Source organism: Macrobrachium nipponense, chromosome 28, assembly GCF_015104395.2.
Source record: "Macrobrachium nipponense isolate FS-2020 chromosome 28, ASM1510439v2, whole genome shotgun sequence".
NCBI lineage: Eukaryota > Metazoa > Arthropoda > Malacostraca > Decapoda > Palaemonidae > Macrobrachium > Macrobrachium nipponense.
Genome location: NC_087217.1, coordinates 31,266,443 through 31,278,939, shown reverse-complemented (window position 1 = coordinate 31,278,939; position 12,497 = coordinate 31,266,443). Strand labels below are relative to the sequence as shown.

Sequence of the window (12,497 nt, the reverse complement as noted above, 5' to 3'; positions counted from 1 at the left end):
GTTTACTGTTAGGTAGGCAAAAAAGGTAGGGTACCAGTTTTTCCTTCAGCATCAGGGGCACATCCAGAAATGGTTAGAGATGGGAATGTAGTAAGGTATGTATGAGAAAAACGCAATGTATCCTAGAGAAAAATGTTTTTCTTACAAGAATAGCACTTCAAACTTTCACCTCATTAGGAGACTTTTTTTACATAGGTAAGAGATATTGTCCATGTTATGTGACTGCCGTTGTTCTTATCACTCAGCATTGCCAGTTTCCATATCACATAAAAGGACAACCATTATAACCTCCTCCCCAACTTGACAAATGTGACGTATCGGTCATCCTTAATTCATTCAGGGGAAGGATGACTCTTGTGACCTAACTACCTTTATAACTTGGCAGATGTTGTGTGCTAGTCATTTTTCATTCATTCATTCTGACCTGATCCCGTGAACCTTATGTCAGGTGCTTTTATATCCATTGGTGCTTGGGCAGCTACACAGTTTGATGACCAAACACCGCAGGCCCTAAGAAGAAAGTGTCCAATGACTTGGTGTGATATCCCTTAGATGAAGGTAAAGGTGGTCTGGTAGTGACTGACACCTTCCCTCACTCCATTTGCCACTGAGAAATTTTTCTTTAACATAGTTGACAGGGTAATGCCCCTGGCTATGTAAGCTCTCTTTCAGGGTTGAGAATTGTTTCCATCTCCACAATGGAATGTTGTTCTAAAACTGACTTACTTTGGCACCGATCATTAAAATTTTTCTGTCCCGTGAATTAAAAGATCTGCATCATTACAGCTGGCTTCACAATTGTGTACTATGGAGGTCTCGTCAGTAGCATAACTCCTCTCCCCCTTCCCATCATATACTGTAAAATTCACTTACTCATGCATTCTTGCACTTATGTTTGAACACTTCTGCCACAGTAGCCCCCAGCAGTTAGTGGGTTTACATGATTTCCCAGCAAAACTGTAAAAAAAATTTCCTAGTTAGCAACCTGCCTTCTCTTATTCTCTATGACCAGAGTACTTCAAACATACTTATCAATCTTTTAATGTTATACTCACATTTTACATCTTGTTTCCAACAATTTCAGACAGTTTTTCTTAAGTTATGATATTAAAGTCATCTTCTGTCTTTTAATTTACAGTCACTTGTCACACTAAACTTTACATGTCAAAAGTATGGAGAAAGAATATTTTGAAACGCATATCATTATATTCATAGGACTGTAAATGGAGGTGTAAGAAGACTTTTTGCAGTATCCATTTGACCCCAAGAGAAGTGATGTTTTGGTGTTTAAGGAAAAGGAAAGTCCCAGAAAAGTTGGTTAGGCTGGTCAAGATGATATATAAAAGAATCAGCACAAAAGTGATAACAGCAGTTGGGGAAACAGAAAACTTTGAAGTTAGTGTTGGACTACACCAGGGATCAGTACTAAGCCTATTTTTGTTTGTGCTGGTCATGAAGTGAAGAGATCAGGAATGAAGAGCTTTGGGAGTTGTTATATGCTAATGATCTGGTGATTGCTGCTGAAAATGAGAAGGACCTTCAGAAAAGGGTTGGAGAGTGATAGGAGTCTTTAGAGAGGGGTGGCTGGCTAAAAGGTGAATGTGAACAAAACAGGTTTTGCTGAGCAGAGTAGGAAAGATAGAGACAGGATAGTAATACAAGAAATAAAATGCTCGATTACAAAACAGGCAGAAAAGTTTAAATACTTGGTATCTACTTTAAGTGAAGAGGGAGGATGTGAGGCTGAATTTGACAGTTGGATAAAAGCTGCTTGGGGGAAGTGGAGAGAGGTAGCTCGAGTGATATGTGATAAGAAAATGCCAAGCAAGCTAAAAGTCAAGATATATAACTGATAAGACCAGTGTTAATGCATGGAGCAGAAACATGGGCTGTAAGAAGAAAAGAAGTAAAGCTTGAGAGACCAGAGATGAGAAGCTGGAGTGGATTTTGGGAATATCACTGCTTGAGAGATTGGAAAATGAGGAAATAAGAAGGGCAGGCTTAGTAAAGATCACAGACATGATAAGAGAGTTACAATTGAGATGGTATTGGCATATGTTGAGGATGGATGACAAGGAGAGAGGGAAGAGGGCTTGGGCTTGGGAGGCACCTGTTAGAGGAAGAAGATCAAGAGAAAGACAGAGAATTAGATAGCGAGATAAAGTGAAGGAAGATATGAAGAGAAGAGGTTTGGTGGAGGATGATACCTTTGATAGAAGGCAGTGGAGAAGGCGCATCAGGCAACCGACCCCTTAATGTAGAGGTAACGGTGGGAAAGAAGAAGACATTGCTGTATACCATCTACTTTCCATCTTTTCTTACTGAGCTGTTCCCATGTTACTGTCCAAATTATTGAACTTTACTTTGCTTAGAAATGTGACTCGATTGTTTTATTAGAAACATTAAACATAATATTAATAATAAGAGTTGTTTAGTTCATCAATGGACAGGTTAAGCAACCTTAATGCTAGTTAGTCGTTGGGTGGGTGACCACTCTCTTTGGCGTTGATTCCTTGAAAAAGGATCTTTTAACATCATTTCCTCAGTCTACTCAGCTGTAAATGAGTATACCTATTCCTGATTGGGTTGGGTCCAGATATGGGTTAAATAGCAAAACTCAGCAATGATGGAAAGAAATGAAAGATCAAACAACAACAACATAAATGGATCCACTGATAACATAGGAGCTTCGTCCGGCAGCCAGGTATACAGCCCAATTGACGGGAACGCGATCAGGTTCTTGGAGGTCGTCATCCAGCAACTGGCCACCATAACAACGACAGTAATCAGCAACCAGAGACTGGAGTTACAGAAGCAAACCAGAAGAACAAATGGATGATAAGAGAATAAGGAAATATGGAGGTGCTACATCAGAAGCAATCCGACAGAAAGAGGATGAAGAAGGTTGGTCAACATCTGAAATGAGAGAAATAACACCCCTCAAACAGAACAGAGGCTGGCAGACCAAGTAAAGAACTTGAAGACAAAGAACTGGCTCTCCACAACAGAGAGAGAGGAACTGGAAAGAGAAATACGTAACACCCAGCAATGAAGGACAAGAAGACGAACTGAGAGATGATACCACAGAAGACGACAGGAATGAATGATGAGCTACCAAACAACAATGCACGAAGAAACACAGAAGTAGTAATGGAGAGGATGGAATGGCTGGAAAAGATCAGACAATGGATGAAGCAGATATAGAAAGAACAAAGATCCCCTCCATGAAAGCTTTCAGCACAAAGAAACTAAGGGAGAAAACAAGTGAAGTCAATGAAATAATAAGACTAATACACACCACCAGTATCACAAAAACAAATAACCTGCCATATGAAGGAGCAAGACTAGTAGTAGAACTAATGAGGATGTAAACACTAACACCATCATCACAACCAACCCAACTGAAACCATAACAGCAATTGCCTTGGAAAAGGCGCCTGGAAAAGCAAATCATGGTGATGAGATCTGACTTGAGTAAACTGAAAGAGATGGCAGAAAGGAGGCTAAGAAGCAAGAAGACAAGGGAGGAATTGAACGAGAAATACAAAGTACAGGAGAGGGTACTAAACAACACAATAGAAGATATAAAACAGAGGCTTAAAGCCAAAGCACATAAGATCCAATGGTACATGAACATTAAAATTAATAAAGGGTGCCAACAGAACAAACCTTTGGAACCAACCAGAAAAGGCTATGTAGCCAACTAAGAGGGGAAGACAACCACCAGGAAATTCCTGAAGCTGAACCGAGTAAGAGACTGGGAAAACATATGGAATATCTGGTATCACACAACAAACGTGCAACATGGCTACAGGAAGTCAAGGCTGAAGAAATGGGGAAAATAAAACAAAGATTCACAGGATCATGACAAACACAATGACACCGACTAAGAAAATGCCCAACTGGAAAGCCCCAGGTCCCAATGAAGTCCATGGATACTGGCTCAAAAACTTCAAGGTCCCACACCCACAAATAGCAGAACAACTCCAGCATTGTATCACAAACCACCATGTGTCCAAATGGATGAACACAGGGAGAACATTCTTGGTACAAAAACACAAGAACAAGGGAAATACAGCAAGTAACTACAGGCTTATCACCTACCTACCAGTAATGTGGAAGTTACTAACATATCATCAGTGAAAGGCTGTACAAAGGCTGCAGAAGAAAGTGTAGGGGTACGAAAGACCAGCGCCTGACAGACAAAATGGTAATGAAGAATAGTAAGAAGGAAAACCAACCTAAGCATGGCATGGGTTGACTATAAGAAGGCCTTCAAAATTATACCACACACATGGCTAATACAATACTGGAATACAGTAGTACTTACAAGCTCTGGGATAAGACTAGGAGAGGTTAACATCAGGAGAGGGATCTTTCAAGGCAACTCACTGTCCCCCACTACTCTTCGTAGTAGCCTTGATTCCCATGACAAAAGTACTACAGAAGATGGATGCTGGTACCATTATTATTATTATTTGTTTAAGCAGCCATTTCCGACTAAGTCCAATCGGCTGCTTAATGCAGATACCATCTCAAGAAAGGAGGCAAAGGCAACAGAATTAACCATGATGTTCATGGACGATGTCAAACTGTATGGTAAGAGCATCAAGGAAATAGATACCTTAATACAGACTGTAAGAATTGTATCTGGGACATCAGAATGGAGTTTGGAATAGAACAATGTGCTTTCATCAACATACAAAAAGGCAAAGTAACAAGGACTGAAGGGATAAAGCTACCAGATGGGAGTAACATTAAACACACAGATGAGACAGGAAACAAATACCTGGGAATAATAGGAGAGGATATAAAATACCAAGAGATGAAGGACACGATCAAGAAAAAATATATGCAGACTTGAGGCGATACTCAAGTCAAAACTCAACAGCGGAAATATGTTGAAAGCCATAAATACATGGGCACTACCAGTAATTAGATACAGTGCAGGAGTAGTGGAGTGGACGAAGGCTAAACTCAGCAGCATGGACCAGAAAACTAGGAAACCCATGACAATACACAAAGCACTACACCCAAGAGCAAGACAGACTATATACATAATACAAAAGGAAGGAGGGAGAGGGCTACTTAGCATAGAGGACTGCATCAACATTGAGAACTGAGCACTGGGGCAATATCGGAAAACCAGTGAAGACGAATGGCTAAGGAGTGCATGGGAAGAAGGACTGATAAAAGTAAACGAAGACCCAGAAATATACAAACAGGAATATGACAAACAACAGAGGAATGGCACAACAAACCAATGCATGGACAGTACATGAGACAGACTAAAGAACTGTCCAGTGATGAAACACGGCAAACAGAGGGGAGAACTCAAGAAGGAATCAGAAGGAATGTTAACTACAGCACAGACCAGGCCCTAAGAACCAGATATGTTCAAAGAATGATAGATGGGAATAACATCTCGCCCATATGCAGGAGGTGTAATATGAAAAACGAGACCATAAACCACATAGCAAGGGAATGTCCGGCACTTGCACAGAATCAGTAAAAAAAAAGAGGCATGATTGAGTAGCAAAAGCCCTCCACTGGTGTCTGTGCAAGAAACACCGACTATCTTGCAGCAAAAGTGGTACGAACACCAACCTGAAATTGTGATAGAAAATGATCAAACAAAGATCCTTTGGGACCATGGTATAAGAACAGATAAGGTGATATGTACCAGACGTGACATTAATTGACAAAATGAATAGGAAAGTACCCCTCGTTGATGTCACAATACCAAGGGACACCAGAGTAGAAGAGAAAGAGAGAGAAAAGATTGATAAGTATCAGAACCTGAAAATAGAAATAAGGATACGGGATACGCCAGTGGAAATTGTACCCATAATCATAGGAATACTAAGCATGATCCCAAGATCCTTGGAAAGGAATCTGGAAAAGCTAGATGCCAAAGTAGTACCAGGACTCATGCAGAAGTGTGTGCTCCTAGAAACAGCACACACATTGAGAAAAGTATGGATTCCTAAGGAGGCAGGATGCAACCCAGAATTCCACACTATAAAAATCACCCAGTAGAATAGGATGTCTGTGATAGACAAAAAAATAATAATAATCATGATGATGATGATGAGTAAGTATAGGAAATTGACCATAATTGTGCCCTTTCCTGCTGCAAAAATTAGTTTGAAATGTGGTAGATTATAATCACTGAAGGAAAGTCACTTGACCAGGTATTGAGTATTATCAGTATGTTGTAGCAGTGAATTTAGAATTAGGTATTGAATACTATTATCTTATTTGATAGGAATAAGCTTCAGTACTTAGTTGCTTTTCAGTACAAGCTCATGTTGCGAGATATGTGAGATACAGTATACCAAGGACGACCTAAATTGACCTTTTAATTTTTTGTTACCATCAGAGTCAAGACAGAGTTGTTAAAACAAATAGAAGGCATTGAAGATGAGAACTCGGCAACTGTCTTTCTCTTAGGAGCAACAAATTGCCCTTGGGATCTTGATCCTGCCTTTCTGAGGCGCTTTCAACGGCGTGTGTTTGTTTCCCTGCCAGACAGGCAAGTATTTATTCTTATCTCATGAATAAAGAAATTGGGGAATCTCATAGGGTCACATTTATTCAAATTTACTTTTTTCCAAATCTTGAGCCACTGAATTGTATCAAGTGATAATTAAATTAAAAATTTTGTGAGATTGTCAGTAATATAAATTTTGTTCCATGCATTATTTTCAGTTTTTATACAAACTGGGTGATTTCTACTGACTTTTCTCTGAGCATGAAAGAAGCCGTATTGAAAAAACAACAAAGTAAATACATAGTGTGTTTGTGTGTGTGAGACAGCTTAGTTTTATTTAGTGTGTTTCCCCTAGTTACCAACATGTTTAAGTAGGTTGAGGAAGATTTTATTATACTTTCTTGAAAGCGGATTGTTATTTAGTTATGTAATTAGCATGTGATGCTTAGAAAAAATTTCAAATTTGTTGAAGGTTATTATAATGTTTAGCTGTAGCTCTGTGTCAATTTAATATCAAAGTTTGATCAACTTTGCCCTGTAGTGTGTATGAGATTTTGCTCTTTGAGGTGTGAGGGTGCCTGTATTTTTGGACCTATACTTCAAGAGAAAGTGTTAGAATATCATGAATTTGCCATACTCTTGTCATAGAATTTCTTAGCTTCTTGGTCAACTCATTTCCAGCTTAGATTTAGTCATTTCAACTTCAAATCTGTACTAACATTTCAATTCTAAATCTGTACTAACCAATTTGACCATTGTATTTCAATAGTATGTATTGTATTTCAGGCTTAGATGTGGAATTTGTAAGCTATTTTATTGTAAGTTATTGTTACTGTTTAATAGTAATTCTGATTATGGTTAACTTTTGGGTGCTGTAGGCTATAGAGTACATTGAACTGAGAGTTACACATTTCCAATGCCAGTTTAATCAAATTATAATTTACATAGCACCTTTGCTAAGATACATTTTCTCCCACAACAGGGAAGGACGTCGTCAAATTATTTCCAAGCAGTTTACTAGTGTACCACTTCAGCTAACAGATGCAGACTGGATAAAGTTACTTGATGCAACAGAAGGATATTCTGGGGCTGATCTTACTCACTTGACCATGGCTGCAGCATTTCAACCAATCAGGGAGTTGCAGTCTTCAAGATACTGGAGGTTTACAAAGGGTAAAGCCAAATACTCTACCTTTGATTACCATACATTTATTTTAATCAGGACTGAATCCAAGAAGTTGCATTTCTTCCTTAGTTTACCTTTTAAAGAGGAATATTGCGAATATTGCTGGAAATAAAGGAAGTAAAATAGGATTCCAATGTAGGTGCTTACATAATTTTATCTAATAATGAAAATACAAGGCAAGGATAGGGAACAAATTTATATGTTTCTAGTTATAGGTGCTACATGGTCATTCTTCAACTATTTTGTCTTCATAGGGATATATTCTGAAAGTCCACTTTGTTGTACTTGCGTATGGACTGTATTCACAGTTATTTTTTATTTACTTTTTGATAGCAGCATTTTTTCTTGAAGGGGGATTGTGAATGACTTAGAGAGAGAGAGAGAGAGAGAGAGAGAGAGAGATGCTGAAGAACACCATAGTTACTTTTAGGGATGTTAGATTATGTAAAGAACTTAGCCCAAGTGTTTGTTCTCTCAGTATTTTACCCTATAGTTAATGCTTTATACATTTTGAATAAGAATTTTCATGGTTTGTGGAATACTGCATAAATTGATAAAGACCACTTGTTTCTACACAATATACAAACCCTCGGTCCTTTACATTAGAAATTACTTTTGGCAAAGCTGGAAAACAGCTGCTAAGCTCTTGAACAAGGTGGTTAGGCAGTAACTACCGTCCAGTAGGCAGGAATAAAGTACCTGCCTGGATGTAAGCATTCCAGTTTGCTTTCGGCCATCATGTGATGCAGACTTGTTTTCGTGAGCTCTTGGCTGACTGTCGTTAAACTCGATTTTCCTGGTGGGATCTTTTCTTTTCATAGCCTTGCAGGCTGTTTGCCCCCAGTGTGTGCATCTTGGGGCGGGTGGCCAAGAGTGTAACATTCGCCCATCACATCCTCACGCCCTATACTTCTAAGGCCACAACAGTATACCTCTTTTGGGTGTTGCTCTTGCCGCATGCGCTGTCGAGAACTTGCGGAGAGGAAACTTTGGAGTAGGGTTCCCGAGTGTTGGAAGTTTTTGCACTTCGACAGAGCCCTCAGTAGCCGCCCCTTCTTTCTCATTCCTCTCTCCCGGTAATCTTTCCTTATGACATTCTCTCCTATGGGAGCGATCTCTCCTTCACCCTCTTCACTTGCTTGTTGGGCGAGGAGAGGGGTTGGCAGTCTGGAGACCTCCTCACAAGGGCCTCCTCCCACTTTGAAGGACAAAATTGCCCTCGGAGTGAGAGGAGTCCTTCTCTACTAGTCTCTTTTGCTTATTTCTTCTGATTGACAGCAAGCATCGTAATTACAGTAGTTTATGGCTGGACTGTCATTGTTCGTTTTCCTTTCCTTTAGGATTTTCAACTTTGGCACGCCTGTATGCTGTGGCACTGCTTTGTTGTACCTGTAGTGTTATCTACTCATGCTATGCTTCTTGTCTTGATTGCTCTTGTTTCCCTGGCGACCAGTCACAGGGCTTCCTGCCCCAGCTGCCCTGATTGTTCCTGTTGCTGTTACCGACATTCCTGTAGCTATTGTTGGCCGATCTGCTCCTGTATGTTCTCCTGCCGCAGCTACCCTGGCCACTCCTGTGGCTACTCCAGTAGAAAATGTCGGAGAGGAGTTTGAGGAAGAATTCCTATGAAATGAGCACCTTCAAACGTCCTCTCCTGCGTCTTCTGCTGTCTTCTCCCCTTCTTCATCCAAGGCTCATCAGTTGAGGAAGAATAAGGCTCCTCCCTCCCCAAGAAGTTCCTTCGCGTGGTTTCTAAGGGGATGCCTCCTTTCAGGAAGGCAATGGGTTCTCTTGTCAGTTCTTCCTGGCCTGTGAGCTCAGGAACCGAATCGCATACCTCACAGGGTCTTGCATTTTCGGGAGCCTTTGGTTGCATAGACTTCAATTTGTGCTCCCATCACCAGTTTTTTTTAAGTCCACTTCTAAGACTGGCTCTGTGTTGGAGACCAAGACCTCCGAGTGCTCGATTTTCTATGGACTCTCTAGCATCTTGAGCTGGTGTTGGAGAGACCTCTCACTGTCCTGGTTTAGGCACAGGGCAAGAGAAAGATCCAGGACATGCAAGTACTACTATACCAGTATACTTGGCCAGTGCCCAGTATGGTGCCTCAGTCTCTGACCGAGCACTTGGTGCCGCAGTCTTGGCTAACCACCTGGAGAGTCCCTCAAGGAGTCCTACCATCTTCTAAAGGACTACAGTGGTCCCCCTGTATTTGCGGGAGATGCGTACCAGACCCCACCATGAATAGTTAGAACCCGCGAATGTTTGGAACCCCTATACAAACGCTAAAAACAGCCTATTTTGTTTAAAACTCAAGCAAAACCCACTAAAAATTTATATACTTGGTTTTTTTAAGTTTTATCACAAAAAGTGCATTTTATGAGGAAATTGATAAAAAAAAAACAAGGAATTTGTGGATATTTCTCATAGAAAAATACCGCAAATGTGCGAATTTTCCGCGAATAATGCGGGGAAACATTCCGAGAGAAATCCGCGAATGTGTGAGTCCGCGAATCCGGAGAACTCGAATACGGGGGGTCCACTGTACATACCTCTCTTCAGGGAGGCTGAACTTAGCACCTCAGTGGCATGGATGGTATGGTGTTGGCATCCCACCTCGGTGGTCGCGAGTTTGATTCTTGGCCATTCCATTGAGGAGTGAGGGATGTGTATTTCTAGTGATAGAAGTTTACTCTCGACATGGCTCGGAAGTCACATAAAGCCGTTGGTCCAGTTGCTCAATAACCACTGGTTCCATGCAACGTAAAAACACCATACAAACAAGCAAAAAACAATCATAGGGAGGGAGCCAATTCGCATTCTCCTCTGGAGTCTCACGTTTCGGGAGTCTCAAGCGTGCGTTCAGTCTCTGATGAGCACCTGATTCTTGGTCTCAACTGAACACCTGGAGAACCGGTGAGCAGATTCCCCTAAGAAATCCTACTGGACTCCTAAGGGACTGCCTCTCTTTGGAGAGGCAGGATTCTCTTGTTGACTCCTCATGCTCTAGGGAGGGAGCCGATTGGCATTCTTCTTTAGAGTCTCGCGTTTTTGGACCCCGTAGGAGTGTAGTGCTGTCAGTGCACCTCATTCGGTGCAATGTAGGCATTACTTAAGGTTCTTTGCAGAATCTCTTCAGCCCCTGGCTGCAACTATGTACATCCATTCATATTCTCTTTCTTCCATCTTACTGTCCACCCTCCTAACAATTGTTTCATAGTGCAACTGCAAGGCTTTCTTCTGTTACACCTTTCAAACCTTTTACTGTCAATTTCTGTTTTGCTGCTGAATGGCCTTAGTTGCCCCAGTGCTTGGCATAATGCCAAAATTCTATATAAATCAAATCAAATCAAATCGCACTTTGGGAGTCTCTAGGGTGTGACCTCTGCTGGCTGCACTCTTGGTCCCAGTTCTAGAAGTCTGCATCTAATACTGTTGCTGTGCCTGTCCCTTCTTGGTTTCTTAGGAAGCTAAGAGGAGACCACTCCCTATGATCATACGTATGAGATTCAGGAGTTTTGCCAGGCGATTGAATTCCTTGGAATCGCGAGCGCTAGACTGATGAGTTTTTCAAGTGTCAGGGATTCTGCAGAATCTTGGGGACTTTCCAAACTTTGCCAGAGGGTTTGCTCTTCGGTCTGGTTTAGGCACAGAACGAGAGTAGGTGCCGAGAAATGTCAGGTGTTTCACCATCACTTGCCAACTCTAATTGGTCAGGTCCCATCCGTCGTGTCTTGGATCATAGTCCAAACATGCAGGATAGCAGACATAGAATCGCCCTTTAAGCTTCCTTCTTGAGGTGCTTCGGTCTTAAAGGAGACTAGAATATTCATGAAGGAAAGTGATTGTTATTAAGAGACAAGTCTCGTCTTGCCTTGATTTGCATGCCAAGCCAGTTCCCTGGTTGCCTTTGCACCATCAGCTGGGTTAGGCTTTGCTTGCCTGTCTTGGCTCGTTAGCTCATTCTCTGCCTAATGTATCAACTGAATCGAGTGCTTGGCTCTATTCAAGATAACTTTCCGCTCTCCTCAGGTTGGTGCTTTGCCATGTCATAAGTGTCCTCCTTTCCCGTATTGTCGTCACCACAGGTTGATAACAGGCCATGGCTACCCCTCATGCTGGTTCTTCTAGCAGGACTGGTAGGAATGCCCTTTGTCCTTACCTGTCACATGACCCTCTCAGTTGTTCCGAGAGGTGCAAGATGGACAAAGAGAATTCCAATGAGTTTTCTCTTTCAGAATTCGGCTACAAGGGTTGGTATTTCAAGACTGATCCTCGGATCATCTCATCATACACTCAAATAGTCAAGGAAAGTTTTCATTGGTTCCTGTAAAATTTCCCTTCAAGGAGAGAAAATCGGGAGTTTTGCACCTTGGAAAAACTTGAGGGTTTTTCTCTGGGGAACTAATACCTTCAATTTTCATTTAGCAGAGATCTTTGCGCCAATTCGTCGGCACATTGATCTTGGGTATAGGACCACGGCTTTCCCTGTGAAATACCTTCACTGCTTGAGACCCTTGCTTTTCGTAGAGTCAAGGGTTTTCATAGGGATGCCACATTCCTTGCTTATGAGGGTGTTCTCAATTAGATGAATACCTTTTCTTGACAATGAGTTCATTCAGTTTCGAGACACCCAATCAAGCTTTCTTCCCCATTGCTGCCATGATAAAAGGGATTTGTCTTTACCTCAGAGGGGTCCTGTGCTGACTGCAGATTGTCCTGTCTCGGGTCTCATGCTGTTTCTCGTTGCCATGAAGGGTATCCCCTCTCACAACAAGAGACTGCAATCCTGGAGGACACCACTATGGTTTTCCTCC

The 12,497-nt window shown here is 41.5% G+C and overlaps 1 protein-coding gene across 7 annotated transcripts in view; it reads left to right on the top strand.

Moving 5' to 3' along the window:
* The window catches only part of LOC135201642 (vacuolar protein sorting-associated protein 4A-like), a 76,552-nt gene that overhangs the window by 49,801 nt on the left and 14,254 nt on the right, over window positions 1-12,497 (top strand). For 6 of the 7 annotated variants that reach the window (XR_010311569.1, XM_064230733.1, XM_064230734.1 and 3 more), the window contains 2 exons: window positions 6,383-6,535; window positions 7,476-7,666. Coding sequence is in view for 6 of the 7 variants with exons in the window: in XM_064230733.1 (XP_064086803.1) it covers window positions 6,383-6,535; window positions 7,476-7,666 (344 nt within the window). In the remaining variant the exon portion in view is untranslated. The remainder of the gene's footprint in view (window positions 1-6,382; window positions 6,536-7,475; window positions 7,667-12,497) is intronic. The other variant, XM_064230738.1, reaches the window with a different exon arrangement.